General features: G+C 42.2%; 1 protein-coding gene across 1 annotated transcript in view; it reads right to left on the bottom strand.

Annotated features, from left to right (window-relative positions):
- The window catches only part of ICA1L (islet cell autoantigen 1 like), a 44,283-nt gene extending 26,094 nt beyond the window's left edge, over positions 1-18,189 (bottom strand). Inside the window, exons 1-4 of the mRNA XM_049773261.1 lie at positions 17,875-18,189; positions 9,889-10,057; positions 7,881-7,953; positions 2,557-2,680 (exon numbers count right to left, since the gene is read on the bottom strand). Of these exons, the coding sequence (XP_049629218.1) occupies positions 2,557-2,680; positions 7,881-7,953; positions 9,889-10,050 (359 nt within the window). The 5' untranslated portion in view covers positions 10,051-10,057; positions 17,875-18,189. The remainder of the gene's footprint in view (positions 1-2,556; positions 2,681-7,880; positions 7,954-9,888; positions 10,058-17,874) is intronic.
- Between the last annotated feature and the right edge of the window lie 3,523 nt (positions 18,190-21,712).

Genomic DNA, 21,712 nt, shown 5'->3' with positions numbered 1-21,712 from the left:
GATGTATCTTGGGGCTGGAGCAGTGGTGCAGCGGTAGGGCATTTGTTTGCCTTGTACACGGCTGACCCTGGACAGACTGTGGTTCAACCATGATCTCCAAGTGTTCCATATGGTCCCCCGCCCCAAGCCAGGAGCAATTTCTGAGCACATAGCCAGGAGTAACCCCTGAGGGTCACAGGGGTGGCCCAAAAAAAAAAAACACAAAACAAAAAAGATGTGTCTTTATGTTCTTGCTTTGCTTTTCTTATTTTAGAAAAGAAAAATGTAATTTTTGCAATATTTTATTATTAATCCATGTATAAAAATATGCATTTTAATCTATCCTTCTACAGATAAGAAACTCTGTATATATGGGCCAGAGTGTTAGCACAGCAGGGAGGGCATTTGCCTTGCATGAGGTCAACCCAGGTTCGATCCTTGCCATCCCCTATGTGTTCTCCCGAGAAATTCAGGAATAATTTCTGAGTGCGGAGTCAGGAGTAAAGCCTGAGCACTGCTGGGTGTGGCCATAAAAACAAACAATCAAGACATACTGCAATCATTAATAAGTAGAAGTCTTTCTCTTGATAAACTTCCTAAATCCTGGGTATAGAAGAACTTCCTGCAATGCTAAGAGAAATAATGAGGGTGAGAACAGTTGGCTCAAGGATAGAGCACATATTTTACCTGTAGGAGCCCCAAGTTCAACCCGAGGTATCTCATAGTCTCCCCAAGCACCAAACAGAGTGACCTGGAGCACATATGGGGTTAGACCCTGAGCACTGCTGGGTGTGCCGTCTTACAAAAAGAGGGGAGAGAACTACTGAGGGGAACAGGAGTTTGATGTTTCTGAATGAAGCCACTTAAGTTGTACCTTCATCACATATTTGGTAGGCCCTATTTTTAACTAGTATAACAAAAAACTGTGAAACACCTATCTCTATGCTAAAAATGACAAATGTAAAGCATAGAGTTAAAATTAAAGCATAGAGTTAAAATTAAGGGTTTTTTTTGTTTGTTTGTTTGTTTGTTTTGGTTTTTGGGCCACACCCGGCGGTGCTCAGGGGTTACTCCTGGCTGTCTGCTCAGAAATAGCTCCTGGGGGGGCCGGAGAGATAGCATGGAGGTAAAGCGTTTGCCTTTCATGCAGGAGGTCATCGGTTCGAATTCCGGTGTCCCATATGGTCCCCCGTGCCTGCCAGGAGCAATTTCTGAGCCTGGAGCCAGGAATAACCCCTGAGCACTGCCGGGTATGACCCAAAAACCAAAAAAAAAAAAAAAAAATAGCTCCTGGCAGTCACAGGGGACCATATGGTACACCGGGATTTGAACCAACCACCTTCGGTCCTGGATCAGCTGCTTGCAAGGCAAACGCCGCTGTGCTATCTCTCCGGGCCCTTAAATTAAGTTCTAACATAAATATTAAAGGTGGAGAAACTAACAAAATATTTAAATTTTAGCAGCTTGCATGTAATTAAGAGATTTATCCAAAAAAGTTCTAATATGAATTACAAACAGTGGGAAATTTAACAAAAACAGACATTTAGACTCTAGCGAGTCTGTACCTGTTGAATTCAGTTACTTAAGAAATTTCCAACCTGTGCCCTGAGCCATGTTTTCTGCATTTCTGGGCTACCTTGTTCTTGTTGAGTTGTTGCAAAAGGTCACAATTATGACATGCTGCAATGCCAATCCCCCTCATCCTGAGGATACAGGTTTTTTCAAGCTCTATCAGTGGCAACCACTCTGAGGCAGCAGCTGGTTTGGGAAATGACCTGGACATGGGCCTTGGCTACTGTACTAGGACCAGTGGCCTTACATGCTACATCAGGACAATTTGGCTTCTTATACTTCTTATACCCTTGGAAAGGACTAAAACTGTTATTTTAAGAACATAGCCTTCATTGGTTTTGGTAAATAATATTGTAGAATAAAACCCCAAAATAAATATGGACCTAAAAGATGACTTATAGAAATGAACTAACTAAATATCAACTTTTTGTGAAGGCGAGCCATGCCCAGTGATACTCAGGGCTTACTCCTGGCTCTATGCTCAGGAATTACTCCTAATGGGCTCAGGGGACCATACGGGATGCCAGGGAATGAACCTGGGTTGGACATGTTCAAGGCAAATACCCTACCCACTGTACTACTGCTCTGGCCACTAAATATCAACCTTTAATTATTTTTAAATACAAAAAAAATATGAGCAAAACAGTTATCAAAAGCAGGTATATGGGGCCAGAGTGATAGCACAGTGGTAGGGCTTTTGCTTGCACATGGCAGACCCAGGATGGACTATAGTTCGATCCCCAGGGTCCCATATGGTCCCCAAGTCAGGAGCTATTTCTGAGCACATAGCCAGGAGTAACCCCTGAGCGTCACTGGGTGTGACTCAAAAACAAAAAACAAACAAACAAAATAAAAAACAAAAAACCCAAACAGTTATATACCTGGAATATTTTTCTTTTTAACCCTCCATAAAAATGCTCAGAAAGTTTTAGCAATATGAATCTGTAAGTACATACATCAAAACAGAGACTTTCTATTTCTAAGAATAATGTAAAAGTGGAACACCTTTGTTTAGCCGAAGAACAGAGAGCCTTGCCAGTGGCATCCATCATCGTGCTGGCTTGGGTCGCATTCCGTTCTGCTTGAAACTTTAAAAATTGCCCTAGTTCGTTTTCTTCCTCTGATATAACTAAGGGGAAAAAAGTGGTGTAGTTAATGGTTTCATCTCATCATCTGCTTAAAACACTATGGAAATTCTCACTGCATTATTTCTCTGTACATGAAAATTACTTGGGAGAAGAAAGATTTATTTTTATAATGTAAATTCCTATGTTTCCATATCTAGAAATCCTGATTTTATGGGTAGGAGAATCTGCTTTATTCACAAGCAACCTAGATGATTCTAATGTAGTAAGTTCATGGACCTCATTTTGAAAAAGATTGACCTTTAGTGAAAACAAAAGCAACCACAATAACCAAATTCCCAACCTACAAAATAAAAATAGCAATAAATTCCTTTTCAAATGCATGACACATTTTGAGATCATTACTTCTAGCAGATTTTTGTTGTCTATTTAAAAATGTTAACTTATTCTTCAATCCTACCCTAAATTCACTGCTTATGCTCAGTATCCCAGGCCCAGAAATGTTCAAATTTACTTCCTGAAACCTTTAAAAGCTTCAGCAGCACAATGACAATCTGGAACCACTTGTTACTAGCCTGTGACAGTTACTGAAATCTAAAACGTCAAAGAGAACCTACTACCAGTCCTTCTCAAGTTCTTCCAGGAAGCAAAAGGAACAAAAATCATCCCAGTTTATATGAGGCCATCATTATTTTGATTTCAAAAGTAGAAGACATCACTCAAAAATAAAATTATAAGTTAATATCCCTGATGAACAAAGATACAAAGATCTCGATCAAAACCTATCAAATTAGACACAAAAATACACTAAAAAGATCACACACCATGGCAAAGTGATTGATCCCTGGAATGCAAAGATGGTTCAAAATGGTTTTAAAGTCCTTGATATCAGGGGTCAGAGAGATAGTACAGCAGTAGGGCATTTGCCTTGCACATGGCTGTCCTGGGACAGACCTGGGTTCAATTCTTGGCATCCCATATGGTCCCCCAAGCCTGCCAGGAGCAATTTCTGAGTGCAGAGCCAGGAGCACACTGGATGTGGCAAATGAACAAAAAAAGACCTTGATATCAGACCTGTATAAGATAAACTAAACAAAGGCAGAACTCTCCTTGATATTGATCTCAAATATCTTCAATAAAAAGAGAAAAGAGCTGGAAGTTACAGCTCACCTCATGAAGCTCACCACAAACAGGGATGAGTTTAGTTAGAGAAATAACTAAGTTTCGAACTATCCTAATAATGAGAATGTACGAGGGAAATAGAAAGCCTGTCTAGAGTACAGGCGGGGGTTGTGTGGGGAGGAGGGAGATTTGGGACATTGGTGATGGGAATGTTGCACTGGTGATGGGTGGTGTTCTTTACATGACTGAAACCCAAACACAATCATGTATGTAATAAATTTGTTAAAAAAAAAAAAAGATCTTCAATAAGATGACCCTAATGGCAAAGGAGGAAAATAAAAAGCAGAATTAAACAAGTAGGACCACATAAAATTTAAAAGCTACTGCCAAAAATAAAAACACATCCTAATGAATGAGAAACAAAACAAAATTCACATTGCTTGGCCAAAGCAAAGAAGTGACATTCAAGGTAGGTACATTAAACATTCTTAACAACAGGAAAACCATCACATCAAAAAATTGGCAAGGAGCTGGACAATCCGTCAAAGAAGACATAAAGATGGCTTGGCCAACAGGCATATAAAAAATGCTCACCATCGCTGATAACCTGGGAAATGCAGATCCAAACAACCATGAGATATCACCTCACAGCCTCCTTTTTATAAAGGATTTTATAAAAAGTGTCCAGTAAAAGTTTGCTGGAGAGATTAACACAGCAAACCGGTGTTAACTGTTGGTGGGACCATTGTTGGTTCAGTCTTAAAGGAAAATTATTTGGAGACTTCTCAAAGAATTTAAAATAGAGGGGCTATAGAGATAGTTAAGTGGTTAGGACATTTTCTTTGCAGGCTTCTGGTCTGAGTTTTATTGCCATTACTCCATCTGGACCCCTGAGCATTATGCCAGGCATAATTCCTGAGCACAGAGCCAGGAATAATGAGCACCGCTGGGTGAGATCCAAAAACAAAAATAATTTTTAAAAAATAGAAGATCCAAATGATCCAGAGTTACCACTTTAGGGCATTATACTCCAAGAATACTAAAACATTTTACAAGATAAGCAAGAAACCAATAATAGGTAAGTGTATTTATTTTTTAAAAAGTGACCTACTGCAGCTCATGACATGAGCTCACCACATGAGTGAAGTTAGAGAAATAACTACACTGAAAACTATCATAACAATGTGAATGAGTGAGGGAGATCTGGAAAATTGGTGGTGGGAATCTTGCACTGGTGAAGGGGGGTGTTCTTTACATGACTATTATCATACAACTACAATCATACTTGTAATCACGGTGTTTAAATAAAGATAATTAAAAAAATAAATAAGTGACCTATGGGCCAAAAAGACAGCTTAGTGGCTAAGGCACTTGCCTTATGCACAGATGACCCAGATTTGATCTCTGGCCTTGCATATGGTTCCTGAGCATCACTAGGGGTGATTTGTTTTTGCACACTGAGTAATCTTGAGCAGAGACAGGCATAGCCCAAAACCCAATAGCTAGCAGATGAGAAGTTGTGAATTTACTTGCTGCCTCAGAGATACTAAGTATCCCCTTTCAGTTTTCAAACTTGTTTTTAATTTTTCAATCAGGAAGCTAGGGTGAGATAATTAAGAAAGAATGAAGAATGTAATCATATCCTAGAGGGAAGAAAGGGCCTGTGACAATGATGGAGAGTTATTGATGTTCTGATTATTTGAGAGAGAGAAAACAAACAATATTTCCATTTGTATCCCAAGATTCAAAGAGCTCAGCAAGTATCAACAGGATATACATTCTTAGTTAGCCTTAAACTTACCAAATGCAATGAAATAAGCTGATTCTGTGCTGTAAACTACTGTAAAAATAAGATACCCTACCTCTGTGTAACCTTCTCTAGTCATATTAGTCCCAAAGAGAGTTATAGCATTGGGCTGATTCACTGCAGTTGACAGGTTCTGTCTAAACACAAGACATTACTAGTCTTCAAAAAACCATTTTCTTGGAGGCAATATTGAAAAGAAGGTATCTGAGGTAATCTCTCTATGAACATCTCTTCCTCATCCTGGAATGTCCCAGCAAAGTACTCTAAGGTCACAACAACTCATAGCAAAATGCGGGGTACACAAGTGTGCCAATGTTGCTTCTCATTTCAATTTTGATGTAGCCTAAGGAAAGCTTGTGCTGATTCCCTGGTCCAATCATTTTGATGGCTTTATACTGCTTTGTTAAATATTTAAGGTCCTTGACATCTGATGCCAGCCTTCCTTTGCCCCTTTATCATCCTGTAAGTTCCTCTTCAAACTCTCCTGCCCATGCAGGTTAGTGTTACTCTTTGTATTTCTAATCCCTGACTCCAAATCTCTTCTTTTCTCCACATATTCAACTTCTATAAATGTTTTAAGTTTTACTTCAGTTCTTACCTATGGAGTTGTTTTTACCAATCACACTAATCCTCGGTTATAGTTTGTTAGGAGGAATCCAGAGCATGTCTACAACTATTTGGAACTCAATCCTGTATTATTTTGTAGCTCTTACTGTTTTTGCTAACATTTCCTTGGGAAAATCACAATCTTGCACATGATAGGTATATACACAAAAAAGACCATTTCATACTATGCTCTTCTTCTTGAATTTCTTCTTGAATGGGGACCATAGATGAGTTTTGACTAAAAAGTTAAAAATTAATTTGCATGAAAAAACCACCCACTGAACATATTGAACATAACATTGTTTCTAGGTTTTGAGAACATAGAAATAAACAAAAGAGATAAATCTCTATCGTTAAGAAGAAGAAAAACAATGCACAAAATCTATAACTGTTGTCAAGGGTGATGCTGTCAGTAGGCAGGGTGTTATAAAAATGACATTTCATGGTGCCAGTGAGGTGGCACTAGAGGTAAGGTGTCTGCCTTGCAAGCACTAGCCAAGGAAGGACCTTGGTTCTATCCCTGGAGTCCCATATGGTCCCCCCAAGCCAGGGACAACTTCTGAGCGCTTAGCCAGGAGTAACCCCTGAGCATCAAATGGGTGTGGCCCGAAATACAAAAAAAAAAAAAAAAAAACAAACCAAAAACAAAAACAAATATGACATTTCATTTCAGATATGGAGGTTTGAAGATCTCCCCAGACAAATGCTTAGGAAGCCTACTAGGTCCATAAGCCTAATAATACAGATGACTGAAGAAGAGTTCTAAGATAGAAAAATGAGAGAATCGACTCAGAAAAATGGCCACATTCAGGAGTATGTTAATTAGAGAAGAAGAGATCCAAAGAATGAATTCCAGCATGAAGAGATCAAGAGGAAAGGAGAATTGAGTCACAGAAGACCATTGAAAAAGCACAACTCGGGCCCGGAGAGATAGCACAGCGGCGATTGCCTTGCAAGCAGCCGATCCAGGACCAAAGGTGGTTGGTTCGAATCCCGGTGTCCCATATGGTCCCCCGTGCCTGCCAGGAGCTATTTCTGAGCAGACAGCCAGGAGTAACCCCTGAGCACCGCCGGGTGTGGTCCAAAAACAAACAAACAAAAAAAAAAAAAAGAAAAAGCACAACTCACAGAAGAAAATTCAGGGATATGCCTGAAATCCTATAGAGTATCAATATCAGGGGAAGCCCAGCTATGTTAAAAAAGAAAGGGTGAGGCCCAATATGCAATCCAGTCATAGGTTATATTATTTGCATGGGTTTGACCCTCCACACTGGAAACTCAGGTAGACGCACACATGGGATAAGTCAAGACAAAAGTCTGGTCATAAGAATTGTATTGAATTCTTAATGATGATGACAGAAGCAATTTGGTAGCGCCATGGGAATGAAACTTGGTTGGAGCCAGGACAACACACATTGAGAGAAGGAATGGAGAATTGTCCTGATTTCCCATGCAGAGGGGTGAGAATGGGAAGGTTACCAAAAACTCAAAGGAGAATTTTAAATAATTCTGGACAGGAAAATCAACTCAAAAAAATAAATTATGGCAGACAGTTTCTAGAGCTGAAATGGACAGCAGGGTCTTTGAGAACGGGTCACTGTTTTAAACACAAAAATAGTTTAAGTCTATTTTACACTATCATTTATTTTTAAATGAAATGAATATTTATTTGAAATAGAAATTTTCCCGTTATAGTTGTGACTTCATACCATTGAGTCTTAGCTGATATTTCTCAACAATCTTCAGAAGTTCAGTGCATGTCTCTTGAATGGAGTGAAACACCTTTGAAATACAAAGTTTATTAGGACAATTGAAAGAACCATAATCAATTATAAAATATATGTTATAAGCACTTTAAAAGCAGAAAATTTGTTTATAAATATGCCTATTCTCCTTGACTTTTGATGAACTTTGATCTTGATTTTATTTCTGTTACAGAAACCACAGGTTTCAACCTAAAAGTCTAATGGGAAAAGTGATAAAGGGAAGGTAATAAAAATTTACAACTATCCTCTCAGCTGCTTCCTTAATAGAAACAAAGTTGGTTAAAAATAAACTGAATTAGGGGCTAGAGCAGCGGTAGGGTGCTTGCCTTGCACGCAGTTGACCCAGGACGAACCTGGGTTTGATCCCCGGCATCCCATATGGTCCCCCAAGCCAGGAGCGATTTCTGAGTGCATAGCCAGGAGTAACCCCTGAGTGTCACCGGGTATGGCCCAGAAACACTAAATAAATAAATAAATAAATAAATAAATAAATAAATAAATAAAAAATAAGCTGAATTAAATATTGCCAACCACAGAATCAAATAACTTTCGAAAATATGTCAATTGTGGGTTTGGCTTTGCTCCATTATTGGCATAAACATAACAGGTGAGTGGATTTTCTACAAAAATTAAACACTGGGGGTCAGAGAGTTCATTCAGAGGCTGACCACACTTTCCATGCAGGAGACTAGATTTAACCCTGGAACCAAGTACAGCCACCCAGCAGTTCTTGAGCATAGAGCTGAACAGGAATAGCCCTGAACAACTCTTGGTCTCTCCCCCAAACAAACAAACAAACAAAAAGGAAATTATGTATTATTGCATCAAAAATAATGCACTTTGATAGGTCAGAGTGATAGTAGAGCAGGTATGTTTGCCTTGCACGTGGCTGATTCGGGTTCAATCTCTGGCATCTCATGTGGGCCCCTGAGCACTGTCAGGAATGACCCCCTGAGCACAGAGCCAGTAGTAACCCCTGAGCACCACCAGGTGTAATCCCAAAACAAAAAAATTATACTTTGGGGGGCCAGAGAGATATCATAGCAGTAGGGTGCTTGCCTTTCATTTAATGACCTGAGTTCAATCACCAGCATCCCATGTGGTCCCCCAAGACCAGACAGAAGTAATCCCTGAGCACAGAGCCAGGAGTAAGCACTGAACATTACCATTTATGGCCTAAAAAACAAAAAAATAAAAATTAAATCTATTGGGCCAGACCAATAGCACAGTGGTAGAGTGTTTGCCTTGAACACAGCCAACCCAGGACTAATCTGGGTTTGATCCCAGGCATTCCATATGGTAATTTCTGAGTGCAGAGTCAGTAGTAACCACTGAGTACCAGCTGGGTGTGACCAAAAGCCAAAACAAAGTGTCCTTGGGCCAGAAAGATAGCATAGTGGATTGGATGTTTGCCTTGTATTCTGTTGACCTGTGTTCGGTCCTCTGACATTCCATAAGGTCCCCTGAGCACCGCACCACTAGGTTTGGCCCCAAAACTAAACAAAAACAAAACAGTGGTAGTCTTTATGCCAAAGATCTAATTTGGTTTGTGATTTATCTAACCTATAAACACCAGTTTGCCAATTCTCTGAGATTTATAACCCCTTGCCTAGAAGATCTGATTGACAGAGATAAATTTAAACATTCCATCATCAAATTCTCACTTGTCACATAAATTCTGCAGTTTGAAAGCTTGTCTTTGTTCCCCTTTTAGTTCCTAATAATATCCAGTCATGGGCCTGAAAGACAGCACAGAGGTTAAGGCATTTGCCTTGCACACAGTGAGAGTCACTGGCTCCTTGATGCAACATTAGTCTATGAATATATGGGCATCCCTGAGCAAAGCTACATGGGGGAGGGCCCCAAATTCAAAATTACATACATACATACATACATACATACATACATAAAATAATGAATAATTTGCACTAAGCTAAATCCTCATATTTACCTCAAGTTTAGCATCTAATTCCGCATCAGATGCTACCACGTGTTCATCCTCCTTTTTCCCTGTTGCTTTAATAAAGACCTGCTTAGTCTTCCAGTATTTCTTTTGCATTCGGCTAACTACTGACTGGTTATCTTCTGGTCTGGGTTGCTCAAAGGAATCCATGGAGTTGCTACAAGGAAAAGAGTAAAAGGAATTTATTTTTAAAGCCTTGTCAATAATAATAAACATCTATCCAATACTTACTCTTTTTTTGTTTGTTCGTTTGTTTGTTTGGGGGCCACACCTGGTGATGCTCAGGGGTTATTCCTGGCTATGCATTCAGAAATCGCTCCTGTTTTGGGGAACCATATGGGACACTGAGGGATCAAACTGCAGTCCGTCCTAGGTCAGCTGAATTCAAAGCAAACTGCTGTGCCACTGCTCCGGCCCCCAATACTTATTCTTTTTTCTTTGTTTGTTTTTGGGTCACACTCAGCAACACTCAGGGGTTACTCCTGGCTCTATGCTCAGAAATCGCTCCTGGCAGGCTCAGGGACTATATGGGATGCCAGGATTCGAACTACCATCCTTCTGTATGCAAGGCAAAAGCCTTACCTCCATGCTATCTATCCGGCCCTCAATACTTATCCTTATTGAAAAATAGAACTATTGGGGCCAGGCGGTGGCGCTAAAGGTAAGGTGCCTGCCTTGCCTGCGCTAGCCTTGGACGGACCGCGGTTCGATCCCCCAGTGTCCCATATGGTCCCCCAAGCCAGGAGCAACTTCTGAGCACATAGCCAGGAGTAACCCCTAAGCATTACCGGGTGTGGCCCAAAAATAAAAAAAAATAGAACTATTATGAAATATTGATGTTGAAAGAGATAATTGTACTAATGTTTATTTTGAATGGTCTAAATTTGTTATAATTAGAATTTACACAATACATAGGTCAAAAGATGAATAATCTTCAGATGTTGACAAAAGTGACAAAATGTATGATTTTGCTATAATGGATGGAAATAATTCTATTTTATTAAACCAGTTTCTTTATAGACATTTATTAGTTCTTTGTTTTGCTTTTAATATTGCTGCACATGCAACTTTGTGCATACTCCTGTTTTCTTAGTAAAATATCCTAAATTCTAATTGCCGTATAGAATAATACACATTTCATATCTACTCACAGACATGTAAAGATTCCCAAGTTATTTTAAAATCACTGAATTAAATATTTTATATCCAATAAATTAAAAAATAAAGAACTTAATTAGTTATAAAAGAAATAGAAATGTGTTTGGGGGGTCTCAGCCAAGAAAAAATAAATAGAGATGAAAATTGTAACCTGTAAATTTAAAAATTAAAGTCTAGGTAATTATTCTTAACATGGTTATGTAAAGAAATTAAAATGTTAGAGAGGATACATAAAAGACACAAATAATAGTTTTTTAAAGTTCTACTTTATTCTAATAAATGTGGGAGGTAGGAACAAAAGGAGGTATGAAGGATGTGACTCATCAGCAATTTCAGGGAAAGCAGTCTTTTAAATGAGGATAAAATGTTTCACTTTCATTTTATTTGGAAGTAATTACTAATTAAATACAAATAGGATATTTGGGGGCTAGAGTGATAGTATAGTGGAAAGGGCATCTGCTTTGTACTCAGCTACCCCAGGTTCAATACCCAGCACTCCTTAGGGTCCCCAGACCCATCCAGGAATTATACCTGAGCACAGTGCCAGGAATAATCCCTGAGTACTGTCAGGTGCAGATCCCCTAAAAAAAAAAAAGGGTAAACGTAGGATGTTTAATTTCTGAATTACTAGGAGTAATACAACAGAACAAGATAAATAAGAAAAGCAAAAATGGGTGGAAAAACAGGAGGTAAGGCAACATTATAAACAATATACTTTCAGAAAAAGAGCAATTATACAAACAGTATATGTATAATATATCATATGATTAGTGCAAACTTCCTAGTAAATGCTAAGAATTTCAAATCATAAAATAAAAATAATTTTAAATCCGTATCTTATTTGAGATCCACCTCAATCAAAATGGCAAAATGAATTATGTGTTAATTTATAGCAAGTAAATATAAACAAATTGAATCTGATAGCCTCTTCAATAACAGGTGTTGAGAAAATGGGGTAGCCACATTTTATAGAAATGAACCTCGATCTGTAATTACACACCTAACACAAAAGTCAACTCAAAGTGAATCAAAGACCTTGAGATCAGACCAGAGTTTCATAAAATACAGTGAGGAGGACCAGAGAGATTGCACAATGGGAGGGCATTTGCCTTTCATGCAGCCAACCTGGGAGGAACCTGGTTTGATTCCCAGCATCCTATATAGTCCCCCAGCCTGCCAGGGGCAATTTCTGAATGCAGAGCCAGGAGTGACCCCTGAATGCCTCCAGGAGTGGCCCCCAAATAATCAATCAATAAAGTTTAAAATATATATACTGGGGAAAAATATAGGTAGAACACTCCTAGATTTGGACTTCAAAATATTTTCAGTGATATAATTTCACTGGTAAAGAAACAAAAACAGATGGAACTACATCAAATTTAAGTTTCTGCATGTCAAAAGAAACATGCTCCCGGAACCAAAGCAATTGGGTAGGGTGATTGTCTTGCATGCAATCAAACCGGGTTCAGTCTCCAGCAACCCTCATACTATCTCCAAGTGTCTCCAGAAGTGGCCCCAGAGAACAGAGCCAGGAGTCAGTCCTGAGCACTGCTGGATGTGCCTTAAAAAAAAAGAAAACCTCACAAGTTAAAACTAAAAGTCATCCAACTGAATAGGAGGAAATATTTGCACTCAACATATCAGATAAAAGGTTTAATATCCAAGATATATAAAGTAGTCATAAAGACCAATAACAAAAAAATGCATCCAAAGATGGGGAGAGGACACAAAAAGATAATTGAATATTGACAGTTGGTTAATATTTACATGGGAAGATGCTCATCATCACTTATCAAGGAAATCTGAATCAAGATGACAGTGAGGTAACATTTCACACCAGTAAGAATGGCACATTATTAAAAATAAACAAACAAACAAACAAGCAGAAAAACCCAGCAACAACATGTTTGGTCAGGCATGTGGTGAAATAGGAACTCTCTCATCCACTGCTGGTAGGAATGTTGTCTGGTACAACCCAGATGGAGACTTCTCAGAAAAGTAAAAATAAAGCTACCATGTAACCCAGAAATTTCATTTCTTGGTATCTACCCTCAGGACACAAAAAACATTTATTCAGCAGGACATATGCACACTATTGTTCATTGCAGCACAGTACAACAGCAGGATATGGAATCATCAAAGGTACCCAATGACAGATGAGTGGATAATAAAAGGTATTGTGTTGGTTTTGTTTGTTTGTTTGTTTTTTATTGTGTTGTTTTAATATAAAATATTGAGTCTGGGACTGGAAAGATAGGACAGCAGTAGGGCTTCTGCCTTACATGCAGCCAACCCAGGATGGACTGTGGTTAGAATCCCTGCAACCCATATGGTTCCCAGCCTGCCAGGAGCAATTTCTGAGCGAAGAGCCAGGAGTAACCCCTGAGCACCATCAAGTGTGACCCCCAAAACCTAAACAAACAAACCAACAAATAAAATATTGAGTCCTAGTGTTGGGGTGAAACCTTTTTTGGTACGGAGTTTTAAGCCCCTTCGGCCGGCGGGTCTGAAGGCACAGGATAAGGTGTAGAAATTCACAAGCAGGGGCTGGAGAGATAGCATGGATGTAATGCATTTGCTTTGCATGCAGAAGGTCAGTGGTTCAAAGCCTGGCATCCCATATGGTCCCCTGAGCCTGCCAGGAGCGATTTCTGAGCATAGAGCCAGGAGTAACCCCTGAGCGCTGCCAGGTGTGACCCAAAAACAAAAACAAAACAAAAATTCACAAGCAGTCAGATGAAATTCCAGGAGTCAGCCAGCTTTATTTCACAGTCCTAACGCCGTGTGCATTTCCCCACATGGCTTCTATGCTAAGTCTTTTCAAGCAGCCTCTCTCTGCTGCCCTCCATGATCTCTTGCTGCCTTTCCATCTCTCCCCTCCCCCCAGACAACACCTATATCTCCAACTGCAGTCCCTTCCCAGCTGTGGGTGGGTTTGACCATACACGTGATATTAACATATGGAATTGGGAGAGTGGTCACAGTATTGGTATATCTACAGAATGAAAAAATATATATAGATACCAGGGAGGTTTAAATCATGAGTATTTGCTGCAACTTGGCTGGAACTGGAGGTTATCCTATTAAGTGAAGTTAGCAAAAGGGATATCAACTATCAAAGAGAAGCACCTACATTGCCTTGGCCCTTGGTTATCGGCAAGAGAACAGGGAAGGAAAGAAACTAGGGAGGAGAGAAGAGGCAGATGGGAGGTAACAGGCAGGGGTTGGGGTCTTCAGTGTTTGTTATATATGTAAACCCCAGAATCAACAGCACTGTAAGCCTGAGACCTAAACTACAACCCCAACTTAAAAATGTGCCTGTTCAGGTGATAAGCTGAGGTGAAGGTAGGAGGGAACTGGTGGGACTCTGGTGTAGGGAAGCTGACACTGGTGCTGGGATTGGTGTTGGAACAACATATGCCAGAAACTGTTACAAACAACTTTGTAAGTATGGGGATGGGTTGGAGAAAGAGTTTCATTGGCTGAGCACATGCTTTGTTCCTGAAACACCATGAAAAGGGGAGCCCAGGCCAGGTCAGAAAGTCTTGAACACCACGAGGTAAAGCAACAATATTCCTCGAAAAAAAAAAGTGGGGGGACCAGAACAATAGAATAGGAGTTAAGGTGTTTGCCTTGCAAAGTAACCTTCTCTCTCATACTAACCATGAAGAGAAGCTCCATGACTTACACATTTATGTATTTTATTTTATTTTATTTTATTTTGGTTTTTGGGTCACATCCGGCAGCTCTCAGGGGTTCCTCCTGGCTCTATGCTCAGAAATCACTCCTGGCAGGCTCGAGGACCATATGGGATGCCGGGATTTGAACTACCATCCTTCTGCATGAAAGGCAAACACCCTACCTCCAAGATATCTCACCGGCCCCTATGTGTTTTCTTAAAGTCTATCAGAGAACTGAGTAATATTTATAAGGTGAGCAGAAGAGATTGGTTTTGGTAGTCAAATAATTTTAGCTCTATTGCAATATTTTTATTTCCTGCTTAAAAAATATATAGGAGGTCAGAGTGATAGAACAGAGTAAGGCATTTGCCTTGCACATGGCCAACCTGGGACAGACCTGGGTTCGATCCCTAGCATCTCATATGGTCCCCTGAGCCTGCCAGGAGCAATTTCTGAGTGCAGAGTCAGGAATAACCCCTGAGTGCCGCCAGGTGTGCCCCCCAAAAATATATATAAGGGGGCCCAAAAGATATTACAGTGGATAAGGCACTTGCCTTACATACATGAACAGAGTTCATTTAATCGCTGGTGCCCTGAGCCCACAAGGAGTGTCCCAGAGCTCTGAGCCAGGAATAAGCCCTGAGTATAACTGGGTGTGGCCTAGTAAGTAAATAAATAATTGGAGGGGCTGGAAAGAAGGAGGTTAGGCATTTGCCTCGCAGGTGATTGTGTTTAAACCTCCATCCTGGTTTAAATCCCCAGCACCGCCTTTGGTTCCCTTAGCACCTCCAGGGGTCACTCCTGAGCATGGAACTGCAACAGTTCAAGAACCTTCCAGTTATGGTCCCCAAAACAAACACATATGTACATATATATTATGGTATGTTGCAAGTCAGGTACTTGAAGTCTTCATTTTATTTTTACTTAAATTAAATCAACAAAAAATTAAAAATTAAAACCTATATATTTGCAACAATGAGTTATGTAAAAATAAATGTTTGGGGTCAACCTTAGTTCAATCTCTGGCATCCTATATGATCCACAGCTCTGCCAGTAGTGATTCCTGAGTGCAGACCCAGGAGTAACCCCTGAACACTGCCAGATGTGCCCCACCCAAATACCAAAAAGAATAATAATGGTGAATACTGGAATCAAACAAAACTTTACAATTTTGCTTCACAAAAAGGGAAATATTTAATGTATTAATAGAAAACATACAGAAAGGAATAAGGATATGACTAGGTATGAAAAGCTATTTCATACGAGGTAAGTTTTCCATTTACAAGCAAGTTTAAAAGTCTCTCACACACCCCATCTACTGTTAAACACTAAAATTTTGGGGCCTGTTAGATAACACAGGGGTTAAGACTTTTGTCTTCTTCCATGTGGCCCATCCTACTTGGTTTTCTAGCACCATATAGAGTCCCTCCAAAACATAAAGAGTGACCCCTGAGTAATGAAGGGTGTAACCTCAAACACCCTCTACACACAGAATACCACATAGAGTTCCCCCAAAACATAGAGAGTGACCCCTGAGCAATGCAGGGTGTAACCTCAAATACCCCCTACACACACCACACACACACACACACACACACACACACACACACACACACACACACAGAATACAATTTCAGAGAAGGCACAGTGAGTAAAGAGAAAGGGTAGACTGCAAAGAACAGGCTTTAAATAGAGGATTAGCACAATGAAATCACAAATGTTGACAATACTTAATATATGTTAATTATACTAGATACTTAATATTTTGATATTTGGCTCTAATTCAGTCCTGTTTCATATTATTTTTCAATAAAACTTCTAATATAAAAATATTATGCTAAAATATTACAAACTTCCCAGTTTTCCACTGGTCTCATATGTTGGCAGTTTTTGCAAACTGGTCTCCGAAGAACCATCTAACTTCCAAATTATGATTTGTCTGGGGCCGGAGAGATAGTACAGTAGGTAGGGTGCTTGTCTGGCTCAGGGCCCATCCGGATTCTACCTCAGCTATCCCATAGAGTCCTATGAGCACTGCCAGGAGTAAACCCCAAGCACCGCTGAGTGTGGCTCCCAAGCCAAACAAAACAAATTATGATCTGACGAGTACAATTATCAAATGGTTAGCAGAATGTTTTGAATACAGCTGTTCCAATGGCTAGCTCCCCCAGAATTTCACACTATGAGATAGATGGACACAGATACTTCCCAAAGTGCATAGATGGGGCATGTTAAGCGCAGCTAACACATATAAACAAAAAATACCTTTGTTCAGTAAAGGGAAAAAAAGCATACATACCATTGGACGTTCATTTGGCCATTACATGCATAATGAATGAACTCCCACTACAGGATGGGGTACCCGCGGCTGCCCCATCAATATTGATGTGCGATTGATGAAAAGTCCTATCGCCTTACAGTACCGTGGCCCGAATCCTAACCGAAGAAATCCAGACAGAAATACCCAGAGAAAACCCAAAAGTCGTGCAAAGGAACAGGAACGTGACATTTTCCCCGCGACCTCCGGGTGAAAAGCCCCCTGGAAGCCTGCGCGCGACCAGAGCCTCTTCGGGGCCGCCAAACCTGCTCCCCACCACCCCAATCCCCGGGCTGGGTGTGCTCCCCGGGTCCCCCACGCGAGCAGCAGGTTTCCGAGCATCCCGATGCCCGATGACATCACCCGGAGCCTGACCGGGATGCGGGGCGCGGGAGATGGTCTGGGTTTTGGATTCTGGGGTTCTGGGGCGCCGTTTCCTCGGCTCTTACCGAAGATCAGCTCGTCCCTGGGGGGGTCCCCCAAGTCCCCGTGGTAAAACAACGACGGAGAAAACAGCAGCACCGCGTAGATGTAGCCCCGGCAGCACCCCTGGGCGCAATCACCCCAAACCCCAACCTCAGGCCCCAGCGCGCGATCGCGGCCCCGGCGGCTCCCCGAAGGCCCAGAAAGGACCGAAAGCCACGGCCGGACCCACTCGGGGCCGGTTCTGCCCGGGGACCAGGACAAGGTCGGGAGTGGGGACCGCAGGGAGGAGGCCGCGTGCGCGCGCGGCGTCGCCAGGGGAACCCAGATGTTGGCCTCCCTCGCCCCTGCGAGGGTTTGGGATGGATCTTCTTGTGGGGGAATCGGGAGGCTCACCCCGACTCCCGGGCCGCGCTGCGCCGCTCCTCGGCCGCCTGCGTCGCGCTCGGCCCCGCGCAGATGCGCCCCGATACCCGCTGCCGGGCACCCGCGCCCGCCGCGCCGCCCCGCGCCGCCCCGCGCCGCCCCGGAGCGCGCAGGGCTCGGGCTCGGGCTCGGGTTCGACCGGACCGGCGGGAGATTGCAACCCCCGGGCCTGGCTCTCGCGTGACAGCTCAACACTGCAGCCCCGAGCTCGGCCCCGGCCCCTGATCAGTTGTGGAGGGACCACCGGGGGCCCCTTCTGTCTTCCTTCCCTCCCCGGCACCCCAACCGCACGCAGCCTGCGCCCCAGTTTCTTAGGAGAATAAAGCAGCAAACGGAAGGCCGCGAGGAACGCCGCCGGGCGGAGCACCTGAGGGCGAGGCCCGACAGGCGCAGGTGCGTGGCAGGGAGCCTCGGGGAGCCTCGCCCCCCAACCACCACCGCGCACCCCAACCTCAGCCTCCGGGTCCCTCTGTCCCGCCACAACCTTCTACCCCACCTCAGCGCGCTCCGACCGACCGACCGACCGACCCACCGGCTGGCCAGGACGTCCCTGTGCCCCTGGAACTCTCCCGAGGGGAAAGGGCTGCCCGAGGGTCCAATGCAAACCGATGCTAACTCCCCCACGCAAGCACAGAGCCCTCACCCTGCTGTGTTGTCAGGAAAAGGAAAAGAGGGTGAAAGAGTAAAAGGGAAGACATGAGTGGAAAAAAAATTAGAGATAGATACAGATAGACGGACAGACAGACAGATATAAATATCTATATCAACACAAGGAAATAAAATTGGAAATCAGGCCCAATTCAAACTGTCACTGGTGAAAGATCATTTTATTTTATTTTTTATTTTTTATTTTATTTATGTTTTTTGAGGAGTCACACCCAGCGGCGCTCAGGGGTTACTCCTGGCTCTGTGCTCAGAAGTCACTCCTGGCAGGATCGGGGGACCATATGGGATGCTGGGATTCGAACTGGGGTCCGTCCTGTGTTGGCCACATGCAAAGCAAATGCCTTACCGCTGTGCTATCGCTTCGGCCCCAGAAGAGAATTTTAAATCAAGTGGGGACCTTCTTTTTTTTTTTTTTTTAAAGGGAACTAAAAGTCATTCCCACTTTAAAAAATACTTTCCTTTATTTTTATTATTATTATTTTTTACAAAATATAAATTTATGGGGGCCAGAGAGATAGCATGAAGGTAGGGTGTTTGCCTTGCATGCAGAAGGACGGTGGTTCGGATCCCAGCATCCCATATGGTCCCCCAAGCCTGCCAGGAACGATTTCTCTCTCTCTCTCTCTCTCTCTCTCTCTCTCTCTCTCTCTCTCTCTCTCTCTCTCTCTCTCTCTCTCTCTCTCTCTCTCTCTCTGTGTATGTACACATACATATATATATATACATATAAATTTATGATTTCTTTGATACACAGGCTAGCTTGCTCTTGAGTGATAACTAAAGATTTTAAGATCATCAAAGATGAGGCCTGGAAGGACCAGGCCATGATATGAAGCTTACCACAAAGAGTGGTGAGTGCAATAGGAGAAATAACTACACTAACAACTATCATGATAATGGTAGTGAGTGAGAGAAATAGAATGCCTCTCTTGAAGACAGGCACGGGATGGGAGAGGACAGATATGGGGGCCATTGGTGGTGGAAAGTTGCACTGGTGAAGGGGGTGTCTTGTTTTATAACTGAAACCCAACTATAAACATGTTTGTAATCATGGTGCTTCAATAAAGATTATTTTTTAAAAGAAAGATCAAAATCATTTTTTAGACATAGATATTTGCATCTTTGAAGAAATAAAATATATGGGGCCAGGACAATAGTACAATGGGTAGGATGTTTGCCTTGCACACTGCCAACCTGGCTTTAATCTCTGCTCTCTATGATTAATCTCTGTCCCTGAGCATCACCAGGAGTGATCCTAAAGAAGGGGGGAGGCTGAGAGATAGCATAGCGGTAGGGCATTTGCCTCACACGTGGCCAACCCACGACGGACCCGGGTTCAATTCCCAACATCCCATATGGTCATCCCATATGAGCCAGGAGCAATTTCTGAGCACAGAACCAGGAGTAACCCCTGAGCGTGGCCGGATGTGGGCCAAAAAAAAAAAATGAAAGGAAGGAAGGAAGGAGGGAGGGAAGGAGGGAGGGAGGAAGGAAAGAAGGAAAGAAGAAAGGAAGGAAGGAAGGAAGGAAGGAAGGAAGGAAGGAAGGAAGGAAGGAAGGAAGATGCAGAAAGATGAGGTAAACCAAAGTAATTCATGTCCCAAGGTCCTATGAAAAAGGCGGGAGCCCCTATTTAAAAAAAAATAGGGGGGTGGGAGCAGTTTTTTGCATAGGGGACTTTGGTGCCCTCACCCCCTGTATCATTCTCTTCACATTGGGATTTTTTTTTTAATTCAAGTAATGCTAGTTGAGGAAAATGTAACTGTTTTAGGGGTGAGAACAATAGCACAGAAACTAAGGCTTTTACAGATTGTCTGGGTTTGATCCCTGGCACCCCATATGGTTCCCTACGGCCACCAGGAATGATTTCTGTGTGGGGAGCCAGAGTAACCCAATTACTATCAACTGTGGACCCCCCCCCAAAAAAAAGAAAATGTAAATGTGTTAGTGGTACAGTGTTATCACCACACTCACCACCAAAATGTCAAAGTTCCTTCACCATAGTCCAGTGAGTCCATTCAACTCACTCCACACATCTATTTCTTGGTAACCTTGATTCTATTTTCATTGTTAAAGGTTTTGTTTTCAGGCTATTTTTATCTTTTCCCACTTGTTTTGCTGCTGCTTTATTTACCACACCTGAGATCACTCCCTTCCTATTTTTGGGTGGGGGGGTCACACCCAATTGTTCTCAGGGTTACTTTTGGCTCTGCACTCAGAAATCACTCCTGGCAGGCTTGGGGACCCTATGAGATGTTGGGGATTAAAGCTGGGTTGACTATGTGTAAGGCAAACTAAATTCCCTACCCACTATGTTATCACTACGGCCACTCCAACAGCATTTTTACAAGGATTGCATTGAATCTATATAATGCTTTAAGCTGTATGGTCATTTGGCAGGAGCACATAATGGTACTCAGGCTCTATTCTTGGCTCTTTGCTCTGAAATATTAAGGGTTTTCAGGCAGGTGTTGGGGTGGAGGGAGATGAGGGGGGAGTTGCATTGGTGAAGGGGGATGCTCTTTTTATGAATGAAACCCACTACAAACATGTTTGTAATCATGATGCTTAAATAAAGATATTTAGGAACTGGTGAAATAGCATGGAGGTAAGGCATTTGCCTTGCATGCAGAGGGACAGTGGTTTGAATCCCAGCATCCCATATGGTCCCCCAAAACTGCCAGGAGCGATTTCTGAGCATAGAGCCAGGAGTAACCCCTGAGCAATGCCGAGTGTGACTCAAAAACAAACAAACAAACAAGATATTTAAAAAATTAAATTAAGACAAAAACAAAAGGGTTTTCAGGAATGGGAAAATATATAAAACTTTTTTATATGTCCAATACCCTATAGATATATTTTTCTGGGTTTTGGGCCAAACCTAGCAATGCTCAGAAATTACTCCTGGCAGGCTTGGGAAACTGTATGGGATGCCAGGTATTGAACCCAGGTCAGCTGCATGCAAGGCAAATGCCCTATCGCTGTGCTAGCAATCCAGTCTCCATTTTTTGTTTGTTTTTGGGCCACACCCTGCGGTGTTCAGGGGTTACTGATGGCTCTGTGCTCCTGGAAGGCTGGGGGACCATGTAGGATGCCAGAGATAGAACTCTGATCTGTCCCAGGTTGGCAGTGTGCAAGGAAA

This window comes from Suncus etruscus, chromosome 5 (genome assembly GCF_024139225.1).
Source record: "Suncus etruscus isolate mSunEtr1 chromosome 5, mSunEtr1.pri.cur, whole genome shotgun sequence".
NCBI lineage: Eukaryota > Metazoa > Chordata > Mammalia > Eulipotyphla > Soricidae > Suncus > Suncus etruscus.
The sequence above is the reverse complement of the archived record's forward strand: the minus strand, read 5'-3'. Positions and strand labels throughout refer to the sequence as shown.